The sequence below is a fragment of the Sparus aurata genome, chromosome 10 (assembly GCF_900880675.1).
Source record: "Sparus aurata chromosome 10, fSpaAur1.1, whole genome shotgun sequence".
NCBI classification, from domain to species: domain Eukaryota; kingdom Metazoa; phylum Chordata; class Actinopteri; order Spariformes; family Sparidae; genus Sparus; species Sparus aurata.
The window spans coordinates 14,651,616-14,673,215 of NC_044196.1; the positions used below are offsets into that span (position 1 = coordinate 14,651,616).

Below are 21,600 nucleotides of genomic sequence, written 5' to 3' on the forward strand. Positions count from 1 at the left end.
AAAAAGTGACAAAAGGGAACCCAACAGTACATATTATCAATGTTTCAGCTGCCTTTTAATGACTCAAGTCCTAAATACATGTACCCGGATATATAGACAGTGAGATTCTGTTGAAACTATTCATGAAACTTTCCACCAGAGGTCGCACTTCACCACTGTTTGGAGTGCCAGATGCAGCAGCCAAGGCTTCAAATGAAATTCCTACTGTGAAATGAAATGAATGATGCATCCATGTTTTACTTGCTTTTTTCTGCCCTCTGCAAACAGCTTTTGCCTCAGTGTCATGGTGAAAGTCCTTTAGGTAAGGACGAGTCGTCATACCACACTGTAAAAATACTGCAAGTGGAAGTAATGCATTAAAAAAGCATGTTTGCATTACCATTATAATGTACTTAGCTGATTATGCCTCTTTATTACCTACATAAGCAAAAGAAAAGACCAACAGCAAGAAAATTGTCTATTTCTATACAGTTAGGAGAGAAGCTGCTCTGTAGTCTGGTGGTACAGCAGAGGATACTTCTGTATCTCTTGCCAGATGGGAGCAGAACAACTGGCTGATGGTGGAAAAATTAAAGTTTGTCTTTGTTGTTGTTGGCTTATTATGAAGACACATCATTGCAAGGCAAAGCTCAACAAACAAATCTGTTAGCTGTAGGATTAAATGTAACGTGGTTGAATGAACGGTAACGTCACCACCTGTCGTTATATATCTGCTTAAAAGACAATAATACCAACCAAAAAAAAAGTGCACCATCAGGATCATTAACGACACAAGGCTGTGGTGCTCATACCACTTTTGACCACAGGGGCCGCCAGAATCAACAGGAATGAAACTTCTTTAAAGCATCTTTAAGGTATTAAATACATTTACTTAATGCAGAAAAAATTTCTTATTTGACTGTAACACCATCATATGTTCAATAATTAATTAGATTATTATTAAAATTGATCAACCTGCTAATTATTTCTTCATGAACGGATTGATTTATTGAATGGCTTTTAAACTATTTCATCGAAGAAATTGAGAACACAATCCAAAATCCAAAGTCTTTATGTACACCCACAGATTTGAACAGCCGGATTTTGGAGTAAAATCTGCAGTATGTTAAGTCAGCCAGCCTCTTCTATTGATTGCCATTATTGAAGGCCAAACTAATCAACACAAACAACTTGCATGTGGTGGCACTACAGGTAGTGTGGAGGGTATTTCTTTCAGGTGAGGTTTTCTCCTAAATGGCGGTGAAACAAAAGCAATGGAGGAAACAGAAGCGGCCGCATTTGTCTTTCTGTTTGTTGGATTGTTTCCGTCATTCCTTTCTGCCGTCTTCCGCAAGTAAAAAACAATTACACAATGTATTCACTGTACATATATTTGTTTTATTTATTTACACAGGAAAATAGATCTCAAGCCTTCATGTAGGACAACTTGTTTCTTTTTTTGACTTCACACAGGATGATTAAGTGGCCTCTTTCTGAGAATAGATGCATATTAAACCGGTTAGGTGAGTTGAAAACAATAGTGAAAATAGACCGCACGTCTATTTCGAGAACATCCTGAGGATCTTGACAGAAGGCTCAATGGACCAGCCCAGTAAATTACATCCAGCTTGTCTGGTGACTTCTGATTCACCTCGGCAGGAGTTAAAATTAAAGTGAGCTGCAGTGGGTGGTGATTGCAGGTCTGCTCCGTCTGTGTAACCGCCAGTTCAACATATTTGCATACTGTACTATAATGGAGAAGTACAGGCAGGTAATCACATCACAGGATGTATGTTATCTATTAGGAAACTACGGCTCTCATATGATGTACAAAAATTGCATGATGTCAAATAATGAAAATGATAAAGTAGAAAGCAACAGGACATCATATTTAAGGATATAAGTCTCTGTTTATGTCTCCACAGTTTTAATGTGACAGGACATCATAGACTACTACAGAAAATGTCACTTAACAGAAATCATGACCCGGTTGCTCAAGATAATTATTATATTTTGACAACAGAATGTTAAAAATAGCTGTTTATGACAATTGTGTGTTGTGTTGAAGATATATTGAGTGAAGTTAGCATGCTAACCAGCTAGCCATGGCCCAGAGCTCCCTCGCTAGCAGTGTAAACATCAACACAATCTTGGTGCCCTGAGCTCCCGCACAGCTAACTGAGCTAACGAGCTAACAGCAGCTACAGTTAGCAGCAGTTAGCGGTTACTTACGTGACAGGCTGTTCCTTATTTGTTTTCAGTATGAACTCAAAAGGTGGCTTATTCTTACATATTGCACCGTTGACGCGGGTTGCTACCTGCCATAAAAATGGAGGAAAATTAGAACATGATGATGAAGAAGAAGAAGACAACGCAACGTAAGAACTAGCTAGATGGCTGGCTAGTACCACATTGTGTTGCTACTGTTGCTACGTACAGTATACTGTACAAGTTAACTTTACTTTAAAAAACATCTGGAAACCTGGGCAAAGGTAAGTAAAGCAGGCTACAACATTTATGTTATACAAGCGAAAAAGTTTGAACGACTTAAAATGACTACTTTACTCATAAAGTAAAGTCACTCAGTTAAATTTTACAGTGTAGAGTCATGTCAGAAGGACAGAAAAAGGATGATAGTTATTGTTTTTTTGTGCTTGTGGTGTGGGAGTTTTTTTGGATTCTAAACTCTTCTATGGATAATATCAGAGTAGTGTTGTTATCTGGAATTCCTCTGGCGATGGTAATCATGTAGTAAAAATCTGATGTGGAGAGACAGCCCAGATTCACAGTTAATCTGATCAGAATCAGGTTTATTGCCAAGTAGGTTTCACATGTTTGTTGTGCATAACAATAAACATAATGAGTGGGAAGAAAACAAAGTGCGGGGTGTCATGAATAGAACTAGAGAATATAGAATAGAAGCAATTGGAGGACGATGGTATATTCAAAATATTGACCCTGGAGCGCAAATGGTCCAAGATTATGTACCATGGGCTCAGACAACAATTCAAAACCAACCAGATTACTTGTGGGGAAAATTGTACATTTCAAAGGAAGAACAGATGTCAGGTAAATGAAGGTGATTAAAAAAATAAAGTTTTTCTTAAAACCTTGGTTAAGATGTAAAAACACGTACCTCTAAATTGATTTGCTCAGTGTACAAAGTACCTCTGGGCATCACGCAGTAAGCTCACTAGGAAAATTAGTAACACAAGTTAACCTTTCTCGACGAGTCACATCTATCGTGGCACACATCTAGCGATGAAACAATGCATCAACATTGAGACTTTACAGTACATGGTTTCCATTTGGCACTAAAACCTGCAGCTGCTCCGTCTTTACGACAGCATGAGTGTGCGCATGTTTGCCGATGTTGTAAAATTGGTTGTTTGGCAATATAGGGGGAATATTGTCACACCAATAAACATGTTTGATTTGAAAAAACAAATAAGACCAGAGGGGCACACGGAGGAGAGAGAAATAGCGTCTGCATCGGTTTATGAAGCTATTTATACAGGATGGGTTGGTTAAACACAGAGAGCATGCTCTTTTAAAGCAACGTCTCTCTGTACGCAGGTCAGTCAGACTCTCCTCGGTGAAGGTGGTCGTGTTACAGGAGGAAAAAAACATGTTTCCCTACTTTTAAATGATAAATGTTCCCGCTTTCTCTTTAAGTGTTATGAGTAAGGATGCACTGATATCTGCCTTGTTATGACAGATATGAGCCTATCTGCAGTAAGATGACATTCACTGATGGCTGATGGTTATCTGCTGTGTGGCATTAACTTTGTGAAGCCACATTCACAAACTACAGACTCCTGACAGTCCACCATCTGTTTGTAGGGCTGTGTGAGGACTGAAATAATGTAATCACTGAGTTGGCAGAAGTACAGTAGACTTAAAGGGGCTTTGAAGCAGATGCTTTGTCAAGAAAGGGTTTTTGTGTGTCAAAGAAGTTTATATTCAAGGTTGTTTCATGCATTTGTAGAGTGACTTTGAGTGGGTGACTTTAAAATCAGTTATTTTTAAGGTTTTCTCTTATGAAATTGTATTTCCCTTCCCCCCTTTTTCCTGGTACAACGGGGGGATAAAAAAAACAAAGAAATAAAATAAACAACAAACGACACCAGCACCACAAACTGCAGCCAGCATTAGCTCTAGCTAAGTGTACCTAATTATCCTGATCCAAAAACTATTAAAAGTTGAATAAGTACAGGCTATGACATATGGAAGCCCGTCTTCCACCAGTTGAAGAAAAATAACATGAGAGCTAAGACTTGGCATAGTAAGAAATTGAGTCATAAGATAAAAAGTAACATCATAATTATGTAATAAGAAGTCAGAATGATGAGATAAAGAGTCCAAATTTTGAGCTAAACCAGTCAAAATTCTAAGATGAAAGACATAACTACGGACAAAAAGTCAAACTCACAGCTAGAATTGATAGAAAGTCATAACTATAAGCTATGAGTCATAATTATGGACTAAACCTTATAATGATGACATTAGAAAGTCAAATATGAGATTTCAAAAAATCAGAAGTATAGGATGAGAGTCATAACCATGGACACAACTTCATGATTTTGGGTTTAAAAAGTCAAATATTAGATAAATATTCAAAAATATAAGATAAATGTTGACTTTTTATTTTCACAAAATAGATTTTTGTAAGATACAGAAGTAGAAATGATAATTATGAGATAATTGTCACTGAATAATTTTGTTTTATTAATCTCATAATCATGATTCAGCTTCTTTTAACGTCTAAGTTTTCAACATTTGTCTTTTTCCATGCTGTGTTATTAACATGTACCGCTCCTGACCCCTGACCTCTGACCTCCATCCCCTCTCTCTGTCATATTTGCATGGCTGAACCGGAGTGCGCGTGCTCGCGTGCGCACGCCCCCGCCCTCACCTGCCTCGCGCTCGGACCTCACACGTTCTCTGTCTCGAGCGCAGCAGCAGCAACGGCAGCCGCAGACTCACCAACGTCTGTTTTAACAAGAAAAGTCGGTTTAACGGGATGTTTTCGACTTTTTCACGCGTTTTTAAGGGTTTAAAGTGTTTGCCGTGACAGCAAGAGGCTGACGGGGGAAGTTGAGCGTCAAAGACGCAAAAGGGAAATTAACCTTATCGTGTTGTTGGAGCTGACAGACGTTAAAGGGAGCGACGATGAGGTGAGAATATCATTCAGCTTTATAAACATTAGCTTTCTTCAAATCGCTTTTTTGTACTTTTACACTAGCTAATGTCCAAACCCAGTGTTGTTTCAACCCTGTCACACAGTTAATTAAGCACATTGAACTGTTTTATTAACTCAATGAACCGATAATAAGGATGTCATAAGATAACTATTAAGCTAACTTTGCTTAACGTTATAGTAAGTTAACGCTTTTGCCTTATAAAGTTATCAAATACACGACTAAAAAACATACTGTAGGACTAATGAAAATATTTTTCACCATGAGGAACAACTTCTTACTTTCACATTAAGCTAATTACCCTAACTAATTATTAAATTGACTTTTATTAAGGTTAAACTAGCAACACCTGCTGCAGTCATCCGTCACTGCACAGATAAATCTGCTCAGATTATTAATGAAAGCTTATCATTTTTCAGCACTGGCGATAACATCTTAGCCATATTTTCCCTGGCAAATTCAGAAATTCAGCACTTAAGATATAGCTGTCTGTGTTTGAATTGTTTGGTTGAACAGTCTCTTGGTCGCTTCAGAGATTAATCGATTATTTAATCAAAATAAAAGTAACTGACAGCTATTTTGATGATTGATGAATCATTTCAGTCATTTTTTTAAAGCAGAAATGTCAAACAATGGCGTGTTACAGCTTCTTAAATGTAGGGATTTGGGGATTTTCTTTGTTGATTATGATGGTAAACAAGAGGCTTTGGATTTTGGACAGAAGACGGGATTTGAAGACATCACTTTTGTGCAATGCTTTGACATTTCTTTGACTAAACTAGGGCCGGGCAGTACGGTCTTAAAGTAATATCACAGTATTTGTAGGCAATATTGTCATATATGTGTACCTCAATATTTTGATTTCTCCCCAAAAGTAATCCTCAAAAAAATTGTAGGGACAACTAATGATACTTTCACAAAATACTAACACAAGATTTCTGATTACTACTGATAATCATCAGTGATGGGGATGTAATGACTAAGACAAGTATTAGAACAAGTAGAACAGCCTGGGGGGGCAATGCTGATACGGAAATAAGGAAGGAATACATTTTGATATTGATATATTGTCTGATATTCACACATTTTTTGCAATGATCCTTCAAATGTGATTATCAAATACTAGGCTGAATATTTCACAGTTTAATAATAAACGTTATTGTCTGAACAGTAAACTTCAAGTGGAAATGAAGTATTATAAATCAGCCCAAGCATCTTTTTCTGCATGTAATCTCTAAAATATACATTTAAACACAGATATTGATATGTTTGTGATTGGCCAATATTGGCTGATGATATGGGCAAATTGACACATTAGTTTTGGCTCTAGAAAATACATGTTTATCATGAGATTAACTGAAAACAGGGGATAATGGATTATATAACATTCAATAGAGCTGAGACAAGTAGTTGCATGAAATGTCAAACACTCATTGGCTGTACCTTCTCAAATATGAGCAAATTTGCTAGTTTTGTCTGTCTCTGATGTTTCAAAATATTATTAAACCAGTTATAGGTCATAATCTCGGGTTTGGGCCAGGACAGGCCGAGGCTAGCTGGTTAGCATGCTAACTTCAGCAGACATGTCTGCAGCACAATACATCATAACATCAAAACACTGCCATTCTTCACATTAGCTTCATGATTTTAGTTATTTTTTGTGTTCTCAACTGTGAACTTCTCACATATGCACTTTTAAAGCACCATAGCTGAGGTTTTTTTTTTCAGAAATAGGCATTTATCTAATATTGACTAAAAAGTCAAATTCACTGGGTCCATGTTCCTAGTTGTTTGGGATCTAAATAGGTCCAAGTTAGTTTTGGAAATCCCCTTTTTTTCTCTCTTCTCTTTCTTAGTGCTTTACAGACAAGCAGAACAGAGTAGTGAAACCAGCAGACGGGAAAAGGACACCAGTGGAAGAGCAGCAAGAACAATAAATGTACTGTCGTTACCACACTGTGTCACAGAAGTGTGCTGGCCTTAAACAACACGCACGGTGCCTCATTAGTATTTGTGTAGAAAAAGAAACCAGATTGTTGTCATTTAATTCATAAGGGCACCGCACGAGCGTCACTCAAGTGGAAGGGGTGAATCAGATGATTTACTGTTTAATCCCTCCATGACTTTGCTTTTAAATCAGATGTGTACCTGTAGCAGAAGAGACAGATTAAAGAGAGGTTTTTAATAATCCTAGAATTGGAGCAGACAGAGGGAGGTAGGCATGATAGTTTGCCCACTGATCTAAACAGTCTCTACAGTGGTAGCCAAATCAAAAGGAGGAAGGAAATAAGGAGAGTAGTACAGGGGCAGATTCTAACACAATGTGTAGGTGGTTGCTGGAAAAAATGTTTTTAATGTGCACTGGGTGCGTCCACCTGAACAGAGTGTTCGTGTGTGTCACTGGGGAAGAGCCAGCAGCTAGACGAACAAGTTTTTTACATAATGGGGAAATAACAAGAAGTCATTCGTCATTAGCGTGGCATTAAAACCATGCGGAGGTATGACATCCCTGCTGTCATTATTGGACACAGACACAAGCACAGTCTCTCAGCTAAAAAAAAAATACATGCTTAACTGTCAATTATTGTGTTTTTTCTGTTGTACCTCTTTAAAGTTTTTGTCTTTTTTTTTGGCAGCAAGAATCGTCTTCAATACGGTATGGATCAGAACTCGTCAAAGGAGATCATGCTATGGTTTAAGATTCCTTATCAGCGATCTTTGGGACCTTAATTGATGGATTTTGATGATATCTGTTTGGCTTTTGGAGATTATTCAAAACAAAGGGGCTCGACAGACAGACATAGGAGGACGTCCTCCCTGCTGCGCGGACATAAACAACACCTGACAAGAAAAAGATAAAGAAGGGAAACACGATCCTGGGGTGTTCCTATCATGTAAACAAGCAGATAGAGAGATAGACAGCCAGAGAAAAGCAAAGTGACAACTTGATAGATGGTGAGATCTCTCACACTCTCACAGGTCACAATGCCAGACGAGTCACAGGGTTTTCAGGAAAAGGGGAGGCCTGGAGACGAAGCGTCACAGGTGTCTTCGGTGCCAGACATTATGGTGGTCTCCAGTAATGGGAAGAGCAAAATCACCGGAGGCAATGATCTGGAGCTTGACGACTTCAGTCAATCCGCACAAAGGAGTGACATGAACATTTTGCAATCAGGACTCGGTGAATCCCAGGCTCCTGTAGAGGTGGGTGTGGCGAAAATAGCGCAGGCCCCTGAACCTCTCATGGCCAATTCTTTATTAAAGGGAACAGGTGTGACCCTGCAGGCTACAGATCACGATGCCCCGGTCAACTCACCCTCCGATAGGCTAAAAACTGACAACAGCACGAATGGCTGCAGTGACTCCGACTACAGCAGTGCAAAATCAAGCCCTGGACATGCGTGCACCAGCTTCAGCACTGACCTCTGTAGAGAAGAGTTATCCGAACTAGATAGGAGCTCCTTAGAAAAGACGAACCCTATCCCCCCTGTCAATTTCTCTGAACACAGTTTAGACAAAAACATCAAAAATAGTCCAGATGCTGACACAGACATTTCCAAAACAGACTTGACCATTGAGCCAAAAGCAGAAAACTCAATCAACGATTCATTGAAAGTCTACCAAACAAGGGACAGCATTGATTTCAAGTGGGACGAGATGGACGGAGATGAGGACAGGCAGAGCACCGAGTCCAAGCGGACTTTGAAAGAAGATATGTGTTGCTGCTACCAGGCGATCCACAGGGCTTTCCTGCATTGTGTGGAGGAGACTCCAGCCATGGTGTCTGGGCTGGTGCTGTCTTTGGCCTTCTGCGTGGTCATCATCGTCCTCATCTCCACCACAGGAAGGGTGAGACACAGACAGTGTGTGTGTGTGTGTGTGTGTGTGTGTGTGTGTGTGTGTGTGTGAGAGAGGGGATATGCTGCACATGTAAACATACACTTTTCTTCGATGTCTTCCCAAATGTCTGTCTGACAAATACATCTGTATAGGTAGAGAATTGATTTATTTATCAAGGAGAGCTGGAACGATTAGTCGAAAATTAACTGCAACTGTTAGATAATTGATTTATTATTTCAGTAATTTTTCAAGCAGAAATGTCAAACATTTGCCGGTTCCTGCTTCTTAAATTTGAGGATTTGCTGCTTTTCTTGTGATTTATGAAAGAGTCTCTGGGTTTTGGACTGTTGGTTGAACAGAAGAAGAAATTTGAAGATGTCACTTTGGGCTCTAGGAAATTATGAGGAGCATTTTTTTGCCATTTTATAGACTAAATGATTAGTCATGAACATTTTTAAAAGGTAATTAGCTTGTCGCTCTCAGGATTTGCTGCGTTTTCTCTGTTTCATGTCATTGTAAATCCAATAATATGGAGTTTGGAGGTGTTGTTAGAAGTTCCTCATGTCCCCTGTGAAATGTATTGATTAATAAAGAGAGAGATTAGGGCTTCAAACTGTTTTTGTAATAATCGATTCGAACATCCCAAAGCTCAAGGTGATGTCTTATAATGTCTTGTTTTGTTTGAGCAGAAGTCCAAAACCAAGAGTTTGCTGTGATATGAGACAGAAAAGCAGCCAGTCCTCACACTGGAGAACCTGAAAAGATTGTGTTGCTTTTCTTCTTAGTGTTTTTGCTTAAGAATTGACAAAAAAGTTCAAGATCGACTAATTGTTCTAGCTCTATGAAAGCGATAATTACTGTATTTGTACACCCATGTTGCATTCTGACAGGCTCACAGGGCTTCAAAAATCTGTCTGCATTGCATAAGTGGACTGATACATTGTCCACAGGAGCACTATGCAGAAAACCATTTTACAGCCAGATCAACTGTGAGCCGAGGAAATAGATCATTAAACCTGTTCTTCCAAAACACCACAACATTCTTGTGCCTCAGTCTACATGACTCCCATTCCTCTAAAACAGCACTTATGTAGGGTATCTGGGTCAACCTGCAACTTTAAGGCTGTATGTGATGACCTTGTAATTCAAATATATTAACTTTTTATTGTTAGCAATGCTGTAGATAACGAACAGGATTTAATGAAGCTAATATTTAGATCTTAGATGATTACACAAGCACAAAATTGTTGTGTTGCACTGGAACTGGTGCCTTTTTTTGTTCCTGCTGAACAGATATCATAAAAACTATGTGCTTATGTTCCACTTTTGTTTCTCGGTCCAACATAAAAGTAGAAAACACCCGGCTGCTGCTAGTGTTCTTTGCTAATATTAACCGTGCTAAAATATATTTCTTTATTCCACTGTATCTTGGGAAAAGTGTGGTAGTAGGCTGGTGCGTTGAAAGTCAGAAACAACAGTGTTCACTCTCTGAAAAAAGTATCACACATCATGTTGTCCTATTGCATAAATGAAAATACCTTTACTGCACATGGCAGCAGCAGATTAAAAACATTGCACCAGCTGTTTATAGCTCAGCCTGGCTCTCATGTCTGATGAATAAAGGCATTTTAATTTACGAGCAGAGCAAGCAGGTGGCTTTTGGATAAAGTGAACAGCTGAGTCAGAAAAGGACAATAAAAGGTAGATTGTTTTAAAATTCATGTAAACACAAAGTGCTCCTTGAGTGCTGATGCTCACACTGCATCTATTAAGAAAACCGTTGAAGATATTTCTACCTTTGAACTGAACTTTTTTAGATTTAACTCATCACATTAACACAATAAATTGCTTTTTCGCCCACCTCCGCACAGAACATCGACGTCCATGTTGGCGCTCTGTCCGTGGTGTGTGTGGTTCTCTGTCTGAGTGCCGTCCTGCTCGTCTGCCTGCCCTGGCTGGCCACGGTGAGGCGCTGTGGAGGAGCCCTGGCCCTGTTCGTCTGGGGGACGCTTTACATCACTGCCATAGTCTTCATCTTCGATGGAGGACCTATCAGTACTTGGGAACAGGTGAGAAGGGAGCATAAAGAGAAATTTAAGAGCAGTTGACTGCCCTTGAAAGTATGACCCCTAACCCTCCTACCTTCTCTTAACGTCTCAGGTGGCGTTTTTCCTCTTCCTCTCTCTGAGTGTGTACACAGTGCTGCCTCTCTCTATGGCCTGGGCCCTCATGGTTGGGATTGGGACCAGTGTTTCACACATCATCATCATCAGTGTCTATGTCCCTGTCACAAGCCCTGAGACACAGGACCTGGCTGTGCAGGTAAAGTCCGAAATAGAGATAATCTGCTGATTTCAATTTTCTTTCAATGATCCGTAATTGACAGAAAATGCAAACATTGGAGCATTTGTGTAGGCCGCTACAGAAACGAATATATCTGCTAAACATGCCGAAAAAACATTAAATTCCAGTTCCTGGCCAATCAATTGGTGTATTTCTAGAGCGAAAAAGTTTGACGTTGAGTTAAATTTGCTTATTCTCTTTCTGTTGCCATCATGCCTGTTATTTGAATATGTGAGTGGGCCAGCTTAGCTTGACGTTAGGACTGGAACATGGAGGAAACAGCTAGCCCAGGTCCAAAAGTGTGCTTATTATCTAAATAGATTTTAGCTTTGCTTCTCAGTTTCATGTTCTTTCTAGCTTTTCCGAAAAGTCACATTGAAAGCTGTGTGTTCATGCTAGTAGATAGTATTGGGTAACAAACAAATAGCTGCACATAATAAAACATCAACTGTAAATGTAGTCAAATACTGGCAAATGAGCTTCCTATGAAGCGTCTCTGCAAAAATACAGTCCAAATTCAAATAACCTGTGTGAAGCTCAGTTCAGCGTGTACTTTACTGTTCTGTGGTTTGTGACAAACTGGACAAAATGCAAATGATCTGCATCACTATTTATTGGTTTACAGAGTCCTAACACTGGTTTTATGTAGTCTGTTGTTTGTCTCAGCGTACAGGGTGTGGTTTTCAGTTACACATAAAATACATTAATAATGACACAAGTAATCATGTCAATATTTTTAAACAGCTTTTCACTACCAGAATTTGTTAAAGTGTTTGCATAGTTGAATGAATATGATAGATAATATGAATGAGTTCATATTTAGGCTACACACACTAAATGTTGATATTGGTTTTGACACGTTTCTCTTCGGTTAAAAGATAAAGATAAAAAAGTTTCCTGTATAGAGGCGTTCAAATTTAAATGGATATAATGATAGGATATGTTGATTTGGCCTTTATTTAGTGTGTGCAGCCCATTCATTGAAAGATTTTGGCCTCGTCCCAGGAAAATATGCTGATTGGAATGACGTTTCCTTGTTTAATAAATATCAAAGGGTTAGGATTAGGGTTATCAAAGTCTGAATAATCGCCTTTCCTGTCCTCTGACTTCCCTCTCAGTTGATAGCGAATGCAGTGCTGTTTGTGTGTGTGAACTGTGTCGGGATTTTCCACTTGTGGATGACCGAGCACGATCTCAGACTCTCCAATCAGAAGAGAGAGGAGTTCAGCGCCATACGCTCCCAGAAGGAAATAAAGAAATATCAGCAGGTAAAAAAATTTGCTTGAGTTTAAATTTTAATTTATTTCTTCTGATATTTGTAATTCATTCAACTTAACCTTGAATTGCTTTGCTCGTCTTAGTTTATTGCAGTCCAAGTCACTCCTTTCTATAAATGTGTGACGTTGACAATCCAAGAAAATCCATTCTTGTTCTCTTCTGTACAGCTTGTTTCAGTGACTCTGAGTTTAAAATCGTTAAGTGTAATAACTCTCATTAAAGGGCTCTCTACCTGGACAGCCAGGGTTTGGTTGCTGTATGCTTTTCTGGCTATTAGGTCAATAGATTAATCATTCACTTGTCTGAAGCCAAGCAGCGATTGAACAAGCACACCAGAATGGACACTATTCACTGCAAGTAAACAAATAGATGAAACGTGATCCACTAAGTAAACATGGCAACGCTTCAAAGCAGCCTTTGATGGTCGCCTATTTCTTTTACAGCCACTGTGAGCACATTGGCACCTCTATAAGACAAAAAAGACCCAGTGTGGGAGATCTCAAAACACATCACCCACCATCTCCATACAGTTCTTTACCCCCTGTCCTCTCCGTGTCCTTGGCAACAGGAGCAGCTCCTCCTGTCGGTGTTGCCACGGTACATCGCCATGGAGCTGAAAACGGAGGTGATAAAGAGGCTATCCAAGCCCACCAGCAAGGAGGAGAATGAGTCCAGCTTCCACAACTTTCACAGCCTGTATATACGGCAGCACAAAGATGTCAGGTGATGATCACAGTGACGCATCAAGAGAAGATAACACAGAACTTTATTAATCCCGAAAGGAATCCTTCTGCCAGAGAACCTGTGAATATGTGGTTAATATTTGTGTCTATCTGTGTGTGTTTGTGTAGCATCCTGTATGCAGACATTGTGGGCTTCACAAAGCTGGCGAGTTCCTGCACACCAGAGGAGCTGGTTGTTGTGCTCAACAAGCTCTTTGGCAGATTCGATGACATTGCCAAGGTGAAATACCAGCACATTAAGCCCAAAATAAGACCTGCGTCTAAACACAGGAGAGTTTTGTGTTAGTTATGAAGCCCTCACTTCACTGCTTTGTGTTTCTAACTATAGAGGAATGGGTGTCTTCGCATTAAGATCTTGGGTGACTGCTATTACTGTGTATCTGGTCTGCCTGACCCAATCCCCACCCACGCCAGCAACTGTGTTCAGATGGGGCTGGACATGTGCACTGCCATCAGGTCAGCTTATCTAAAGTTTTTCCCCCAACGTAATTCGACGTTTTTTTCCAGCCACAGGAATAAAAGCCTTTCAGTGTTCCTAATTTGCATCTGACCTTACTGGTATTACTCTGTACAACTTCCTCTTGGTCGCCATGGCCCTTTACTTCACTATTCTTCACTATATATAACTCACAGCACACAGTCAGCTACAGAGCGTGGAAGCACTAGAATTTGAAACAAACTGCACATTTTCAGTGTGGTCATACTGTGTTTGCACCATGTAGAGCAAATGTAGAGATAATGGCTGGTTTTCTAAAAGTTGTTTGACATAAAATGGGATGACAGAAACATTTTTTGTTTATAAATCCTTAAACCCTGTGTCGTTGTTCCATAAAGATCTGCACCATATTTCTTTTGTTCAAATATTCAAGAACAAGAAGTGCGAAACATGAAACCATGTGACCATGTGATTCTGACTCTACTCAAACTTTTGTCTGCCTGTAGTAAGCTTCGAGAGGCGACGGGAGTGGAGATCAGCATGCGTGTGGGTGTTCACACCGGCAACGTGCTGAGCGGTGTGATCGGCTTGCAGAAGTGGCAGTACGATGTGTGGTCACATGACGTCACGTTAGCCAATCACATGGAGTCTGGAGGTCTTCCTGGGTGAGAAAATCTTGAAATCTGCCCCGAGATAATGCATTCATTAAAGTTTAGTTGCCTCTCTATATGTTGTGATGTAATATTTGTATTCATTACTGTAAAAAGGCGAGTTCACATCACAGAGGAGACGCTGCAGCACTTGAACGGAGCGTACCAAGTGGAGGAGGGCGACGGGGGGAGTCGGGATCCTCTACTAACAGGAAGAAAAACCTTTCTGGTGATTGACCCCCACAAGCCAAACAGCATCTCCAGGAGACCTCAAGGGGTGCGTGCTCACGTTTGTCAAGTGCAGATATTGGAGTCAGTTATCAAGTCTGTCATCTACCAGCAAGTTTCAGAAGACTTTTATATTTTTCAAAAAAAAAAAGAACTTGAGACTTGGACCAAATGATTTGAATCACGTATCTGACAGATAAAGTCATCTCCATCTTCATTTCAGACAAACACTCTCACATCAGGAGAGACCAACCAAAGGGCGTCAATCAAGATGTCTCAGTACCTGCAGTCCTGGAGGACTATCCACCCCTTCGCAGATCTAAGCAACCCCGGTGGCAAGCCTTCCAAGAAGTCAATCATCCCCAAAAAGTCACCTGTCAGGAACCAATCTCAGCTGCCCGCAGTATGTATTTGTGCGACAAATATTACACACCACCTCTCGCTCTTTGTTCCTCGTCAGTGGTTGATCGTAACTACTCTATTTATTTAAGAGAGGTGTTTATTGGTTATTTTCTATTGGCTTTTTTGTTGACTGTGTGTGTTTGTTTCAGGAAAGACCACCACACCAGAACAACGCCTCCTGGTAAGTTTTCACATATATTACAAGAACCTGAGAAACATGCAGATAAACTAAGAATACATTTTTAAGCATTTTGATGTTTCTAGCTATTAGGTATAAAGGAGTTCTTGTACAGCTTTATTTTGTTAATCAAGCCCTAAATTGAGGTCCTGGAGGTGAAGATTGTTTCCTCAAACAAAATGTTTGTTCTTGTGGTTAAAGCTGCTTCTACTGTGTTGTTGTTTGTCACAGTTTGGTCGTAGACAACGGTGTTCGGGGTTCACTGGACACGATCGACACTGCAGGGTAAGCTTTTATCCAAATGCTGTTGTAAAGAATTACGTGTCGACATATTAGGCCATGATAATCTTTTTAAAGACAGACATTATCATTGATGTCCTCCTTATTTTAAACTCAGACTTTTGTGGTATTGTTTCCAGTTTCTTCTTCTTCTTTTCTTTCATGTTTCTTGTCCATCCCTCCTTTAATTTTTCATTTTTTTTTTCCTCATGAAGGAGGAGATTGAAGAAGCTCAACTGTTTGACTCTGCTGTTCAACGACCTGAGCCTGGAGAGAGAGGTAGCTTCATTCTCTGGATTAACAGAAGCAAATAGGGTCATAAATACAGTAGTATGTTTGCATGAAAGAGCTGAAACAACCACGATGTGTGCCTGCGTGTGTTTGCAAATGAATAGTTTGTATTGTATCCTTGTCCCAGTTCCGCCTTTCAGAGGTAAAGGGTTTACACCAGTCAATAAGCTGCGTAGCTGTGATCTTCGTCACTCTTTTCACCGTCCAGATGCTCGTCTCTAAAAAGTGAGTCGCCATCACGTTCACCCATGCGATCACACTCAGGTTGTTGAAGTAAAATTAAGCCCATCAGCACCATGAACGCATCTTCATTTGCTCAGCGTCAATGATTTGTTTTCACCCTCCTTCCAGTAACTTTGAGATGGCTGTGTCGTACGGTGCGACCTTCCCCGTGCTGGTGCTGCTGATGTCCATCGCTTTCACCGGATACTTGGAGGTAAATAAACACTTGAATGTGTATTGGAATAGCTGGTGTGATTACGATGACGCCGAGCATTTCTGTGTTAAACATTTGAATGTCTCTCTGTTTCCAGAAGTGGCGTTCCAAGATGCCACTGGGTGTTCAGTGGATCTCTGGACTGTCCCGAGGTGTCTCCACCAGGGCGGCGCTGCGGCTGTTTGTGGTCACTCTCTGTGTGCTCATCATTCTGCTGATGGCCTTCCTCAACTTGGTGAGTTCCTCCTCTGCTTAACAGTTATTTCGCCATATTCTTCCTCATCTTTCTCTTTCTATTTGCATTAATCATTTTTTTTCTGTGTTGTTGTTGTTGTCTTGTTTTTGTCTTTCAGATCTTCCTCCCAGGAAACAACTGCACGTCGATTACCAACAAGACGGAGCTGGAGAATCTCAAACTCTATACAGTGCCTGTGAGTACTTTACCATGTTTGATCTTTATCATAAAGAAAGTTCACTGATGCTGCATTATGTTTCCCTTTTTCAGAAGTTTTTATCTTGAACTTTGCTTATAAATCAGGCTAACACTTTTAATTACCTGAAAGTAGCACAGCTCATTCACTCATGTCATCCTTAGCAAATATAACAGTGAATACATCAAGTATCTGAAATGAAAGGTGACAGTTTTGCATATTTAATCATTTAGTTATCGAGAAATGTATCTTAAAGTGTTCTCTACCTTCAGTGGGGTGGTTCTGCACCCAAAGAGAGCTCTATTATTGATTCATTATCATCTCTTGAATGTTAAGAGCTTCATTACAAGCACTGAACATCACACATAACATATCATAAACACATAAAGCCTGCCTGTTTCTCCAAACATCCAGTACTACCTGTACTGCTGCCTGCTGGCCATGCTGGGAGTGATCGTGTTCGTCAGGACGTGCATGTCTGTGAAGACGCTGCTGCTCACCTTGGCTGTGGTCGTTTACCTCGCTCTCTTCCTCCACGTTTACGCCCCCAAGTCCCACTGCCTCGTTGACCTGCTTTACAACGACACCAAGTGAGTGACGCCGCAGATGCAATTACATGTGAACACCAGGGCTTCAAGTGGAGCTCTGTGTTCCTGAACATTATTTTGAAAATGAAATGAAGCAGCAGGAGAATAGCTCCAATTTCTGGTGATGTTGACCTGCTTTTTAATGCCGGCTCCAGCTTTTCAGCTGGCTGAGATTGTTATTGCATTATCCTGTTTAAAATGATGTCAAATATAAAGGAGCATAGTGGCTAAAGTTTTCATTCTGTTGGCAGTGGAAAGCTAAGACTTCTGTCTTTCCAGGAAATGACATCACAATAAGCAAAAGATACTAATGTAGGAACTAGGGAATTTGCAGATGAAACTGTCAAACATCTTTACGCCTAGCTCATATAAATGATCATATTTATTTGGTAAAATGTGATAAAAAGTCACATCCAAATATGTCATGTCTATACTTCTATCAGTTATTATGGTTTATTGACTTACATAACCTTTACATTATGTTGCACAGATGTCAGGGATATGAAACATTTGAAGTCATTCCAAGAAGTGACATTTAATCAAGCAAAAATATACACAGCTGTCCTCACAGCCACACAGCCTCTCTGTAATCCTCAAAAAGTTCACGAGTTTCCACTTGTCTAAATTCATTCACTGTTATCTATAGTCATCATTGTCTGTCTTGCTCCGCCAAAGGTGTTAAATTTCCTGCCTTTTTTCTGAAACTCAAGAGTCCAGATTGTGAATCCTTGTCTGAAGTTTCACATCACCATCATTTATTCAAGAGATTTCTATGGCAAGAGGCCTGCCCAGGGAAACAAGAACTGTTTACTGCCTGATACGAGACACTCTTGTGTACTCTCGTAATGGAAGGAAAAAAAGAGTGCCTGTACTTTAGTTGTGGAGATTATTTCACAGTCTAAACTTAACTAAATGTGCATGCATCTACAGGCCGGGAGTGCTGAAGGACCCTCAGATCATGTCCGGGGTCTGGCTCGTCATCTTTTACATCGTGTGCCTCATACTGGCCAGACAGGTATGTTTGTGTTATCAGATGATCTACAGTATGCCTCAAAGAGGAGAGTGTGTACGTCTGTTTTGTTGCGCATGTGCAGATAATTCTTTTGATTTATTTTAACATATTGTGCTCTTCTTGTTTCTCCCAGGATGAGCTGGGTTGCCGCGTGGACTTCCTGTTGGAGCGTTGTTTCAAGACGGAGAGGGAAGAGATGGAGACCATGGAGAATGTTAATAAGCTCCTCCTTCAGAACGTGCTGCCGCTCCACGTTGCCTCCTTCTTCATGGGCAAAACTATTCGCAACCAGGTGAAAGAAAACAAAACAGATTGCAAGATGTCCATTTTTTTAAAGAAATATTGATTTTGTGGCATTTTACTGCTTGTTGTTCTGTTAAACTATGATTCTATATTAGCTTAACCATTAAACCTGCTTAAAAAGGTTCCTGAACTCACCCGCAACCCTCCACCATGAGTAGTTTTATTTTTGTGACTTGATTGTAATTTATTAGTCACTGTGTTTTTTTTTTTCTTTAGCTAGCTTTAGTTGTCTTGGGGAACAAAACAGGTAGTTAATTATACAACCTTGTGTTGCATCATGACCTTATCTTGGATCGTGAATCTCATAACAGAAGTAACCCAACATATCACCTAGAAATGAATGTTGGCATCGAAGTGATGGACACTCATGAACAAAAAGTAGCAGAGTAGGTTCGACTCTTGTGACTTCTTGTTGCATTTTATTTCTTGACATTATATTTGACATGTCAAACTGTGTTTCAGGACCTGTACAGTCAGTCCTACGACTGCGTGTGTGTGATGTTCGCCTCTGTGCCTCAGTTCAAAGAGTTCTACAGCGAGAGCAGTGCCAACAGAGACGGTCTGGAGTGCTTACGCTTCCTCAACGAGATTATATCAGACTTTGATGAGGTATGAGGAAGAGTACTGTCAGGGTCAGCGTGACCTGGTTGGAACAGTCGGTGTGTTTCTCTAACTGTTTACTCTCCTCCCTTCATCACGCAGCTTCTCTCTAAACCCAAATTCTGCTCAGTGGAGAAGATTAAGACCATCGGCAGTACGTACATGGCTGCTGCAGGGTTGACACACTCGCCTGTGGGGGACGAACAAAAGGTTTGCTCCGTTTCTAAAATAAATGTAAGATGTTTTGAGGCAGATGTTTATCCAGTGCTCTTCCCTTCATTAATATGATCTCTGGCTCCCCCTACAGAAAGTCGAGATGTCCTACAGTCATGTGCGCTCCATGGTGGAGTTTGCCATCGCTCTGATGGGCAAACTAGAGCTAATCAACACTCATTCTTTTAACAGCTTCAAACTCAGAATCGGTGAGTTTATTCTAGATTTATACTGATGGAACGGTCAAGGAGAGACATTTAAGAAAGACAAATATGTGTTCTCTGTTAACATTTACTCATCCCTCCCGGTTGTGTTCTTGCAGGAATAAACCACGGTCCAGTGATTGCAGGAGTGATCGGAGCTCATAAACCTCAGTATGATATCTGGGGGAACTCTGTGAACGTGGCCAGCAGGATGGACAGCACAGGGGTGTTGGACAAGATACAGGTCAGAGAAGAAGTTATACGACTAGAGAAAAACAAAACGAGAGGACAAACTCAGTCTTTGTGGCAAACACATGAATAGAAGAAAGGAATATAGAATACCTGTGTACAATTCGTGACATTTCACAATCTTTCAAGTGTGTTTCAGTGTTTATACAGGCTGTCTTCTGATACTGGTTTCTATCTGTGGCCAGTGTGGGCGGATAGAGAAGGATTACACATTAAATGCTTCATGACGTGTATTCACTTCCTGTGAGGCCTAAAAATCAATATACATTCCGTCTGTTATTCTTTCCTTTCTGCTACCAGGTGACGGAGGAGACGGCGCAGATGGTGGAAAGCGTGGGACACAGCGTCACTCTCCGAGGAGTGGTCAACGTCAAGGGCAAAGGGGAGCTCACCACCTACTTTGTCAACACGGACCAATCGTCTCCTCCGTTCTGACCTTCACAGGCTTGAACTTATCAGTCAGACCTGGATCCAAACATTAGCTGCACATGCTCGTTAGCTTTTGTTCGGTGGGTCTGTGAACTGTGAACCAACCTGACGCCACATGAGTCATTCGGGCTGCCCACGGAGGAAAACGCAATCAGTGGCAAGGACTTGAGAATAGACCTGCAATCATCAGGAGCGGCTGCACTGAGCTAACGTTGAAACAGATGTAGCAATACAGGCATTCCCCCTGTTAGCATTACATCTGTGGAGGAGCTGCCTTTGTCTTCCGGATGAGACACTAAATAAAATCCCGACCGGTTAAATGAAGACGACAACTGGCAACTGGAAAAACATGTTGCTTATTGTATCTGTACTGTATACTACACTCTTCTCATTGAATTTTTTAGTTTTTTTTCTGGTACACTTAACATGGCTGAATCATGTGCGCTGTCCAGCAGTGTTCATGTGCAATTAATTTATTAAAAAAAAGACAAGGTGTCCATTTTAGATGTACCAAAGATTAGTATAGTTTTGATGAAGGATGAGGTTGAAGTAGCGTTTGCCTCAAACACGTTTTGCAGTTCATTTTAGGTTATTTACCATGTTTTTTTACTCTCCATTGTGGTTTACAAAACAGCATTTTTGAATATGTTTGGTACAGAGCGTCCTGTGCATTTACAGGTTGGAAAAACAGGGCAGAAAATGTGTGTAGATAAAAAAACGTTCACTGCACAAATATTGTTGTTGTTTTTCTGTAGTCTGTGCTTTTATTGTGAAATCCTGGATAGTTCGCCCTATTACACCTAAAGAGAATGATTCAGATGAAACTGTCTGGGTTCCCACACTCCACAAACAAATATGTGTATGTAGATTCTTGTTATTTTGGGTGTCACAAAGACAGATTTACAGCAGCAATGTTCATGAAAAATAATGATTTCCTCTTTCACTGTGGCCCAGAACTGACACTTGATACTGTCACATGTCTGCACGCAGGCATAATGATGTGTTGTGCCACGAAACGTCAGATATTACACACTTGACATTGCACTTTCTAAAATGTTGTATTTCTTAAAGGGAGTTTTGCAAGCACACAGAATATTTCTCCTTTTCTTTTGAGTGTATATTTATGTGAGGGATGATGTGAAGCATGAATGTATAAAAAAATGACATTGTATATGTTCAGCATATGGAAATATTTTTCTATTCTATTTATAAACTAATAAAGAAACAACAAGTGTTGCGTCTGAGCGCACCAGCTTCCTCCGTACCTATGATGAACTGTGGAATTTCCC

The 21,600-nt window shown here is 40.3% G+C and overlaps 1 protein-coding gene across 2 annotated transcripts; it reads left to right on the forward strand.

Annotated features, from left to right (window-relative positions):
* The first annotated feature begins 4,934 nt into the window (after window positions 1–4,934).
* LOC115589522 (adenylate cyclase type 4) lies at window positions 4,935–21,560 on the forward strand. 2 transcript variants are annotated; one of them, XM_030430448.1, is made up of 27 exons: window positions 4,935–5,156; window positions 7,037–7,119; window positions 7,817–9,029; window positions 10,892–11,089; window positions 11,181–11,342; window positions 12,482–12,631; window positions 13,210–13,364; window positions 13,493–13,604; window positions 13,713–13,840; window positions 14,327–14,485; window positions 14,588–14,747; window positions 14,922–15,101; window positions 15,250–15,281; window positions 15,510–15,563; window positions 15,773–15,836; window positions 15,976–16,073; window positions 16,200–16,284; window positions 16,382–16,519; window positions 16,638–16,715; window positions 17,130–17,305; window positions 18,233–18,317; window positions 18,448–18,606; window positions 19,080–19,226; window positions 19,320–19,427; window positions 19,525–19,639; window positions 19,753–19,877; window positions 20,183–21,560. In XM_030430448.1, exons 3-27 carry the CDS (start codon window positions 8,133–8,135, stop codon window positions 20,315–20,317), a joined length of 3,900 nt encoding a protein of 1,299 aa, XP_030286308.1. In that variant the 5' UTR covers window positions 4,935–5,156; window positions 7,037–7,119; window positions 7,817–8,132; the 3' UTR covers window positions 20,318–21,560. The 2 variants fall into 2 exon arrangements, with proteins under 2 accessions (XP_030286308.1, XP_030286307.1); XM_030430447.1 differs by lacking the exon at window positions 7,037–7,119.
* The last annotated feature ends 40 nt before the right edge of the window (window positions 21,561–21,600 follow it).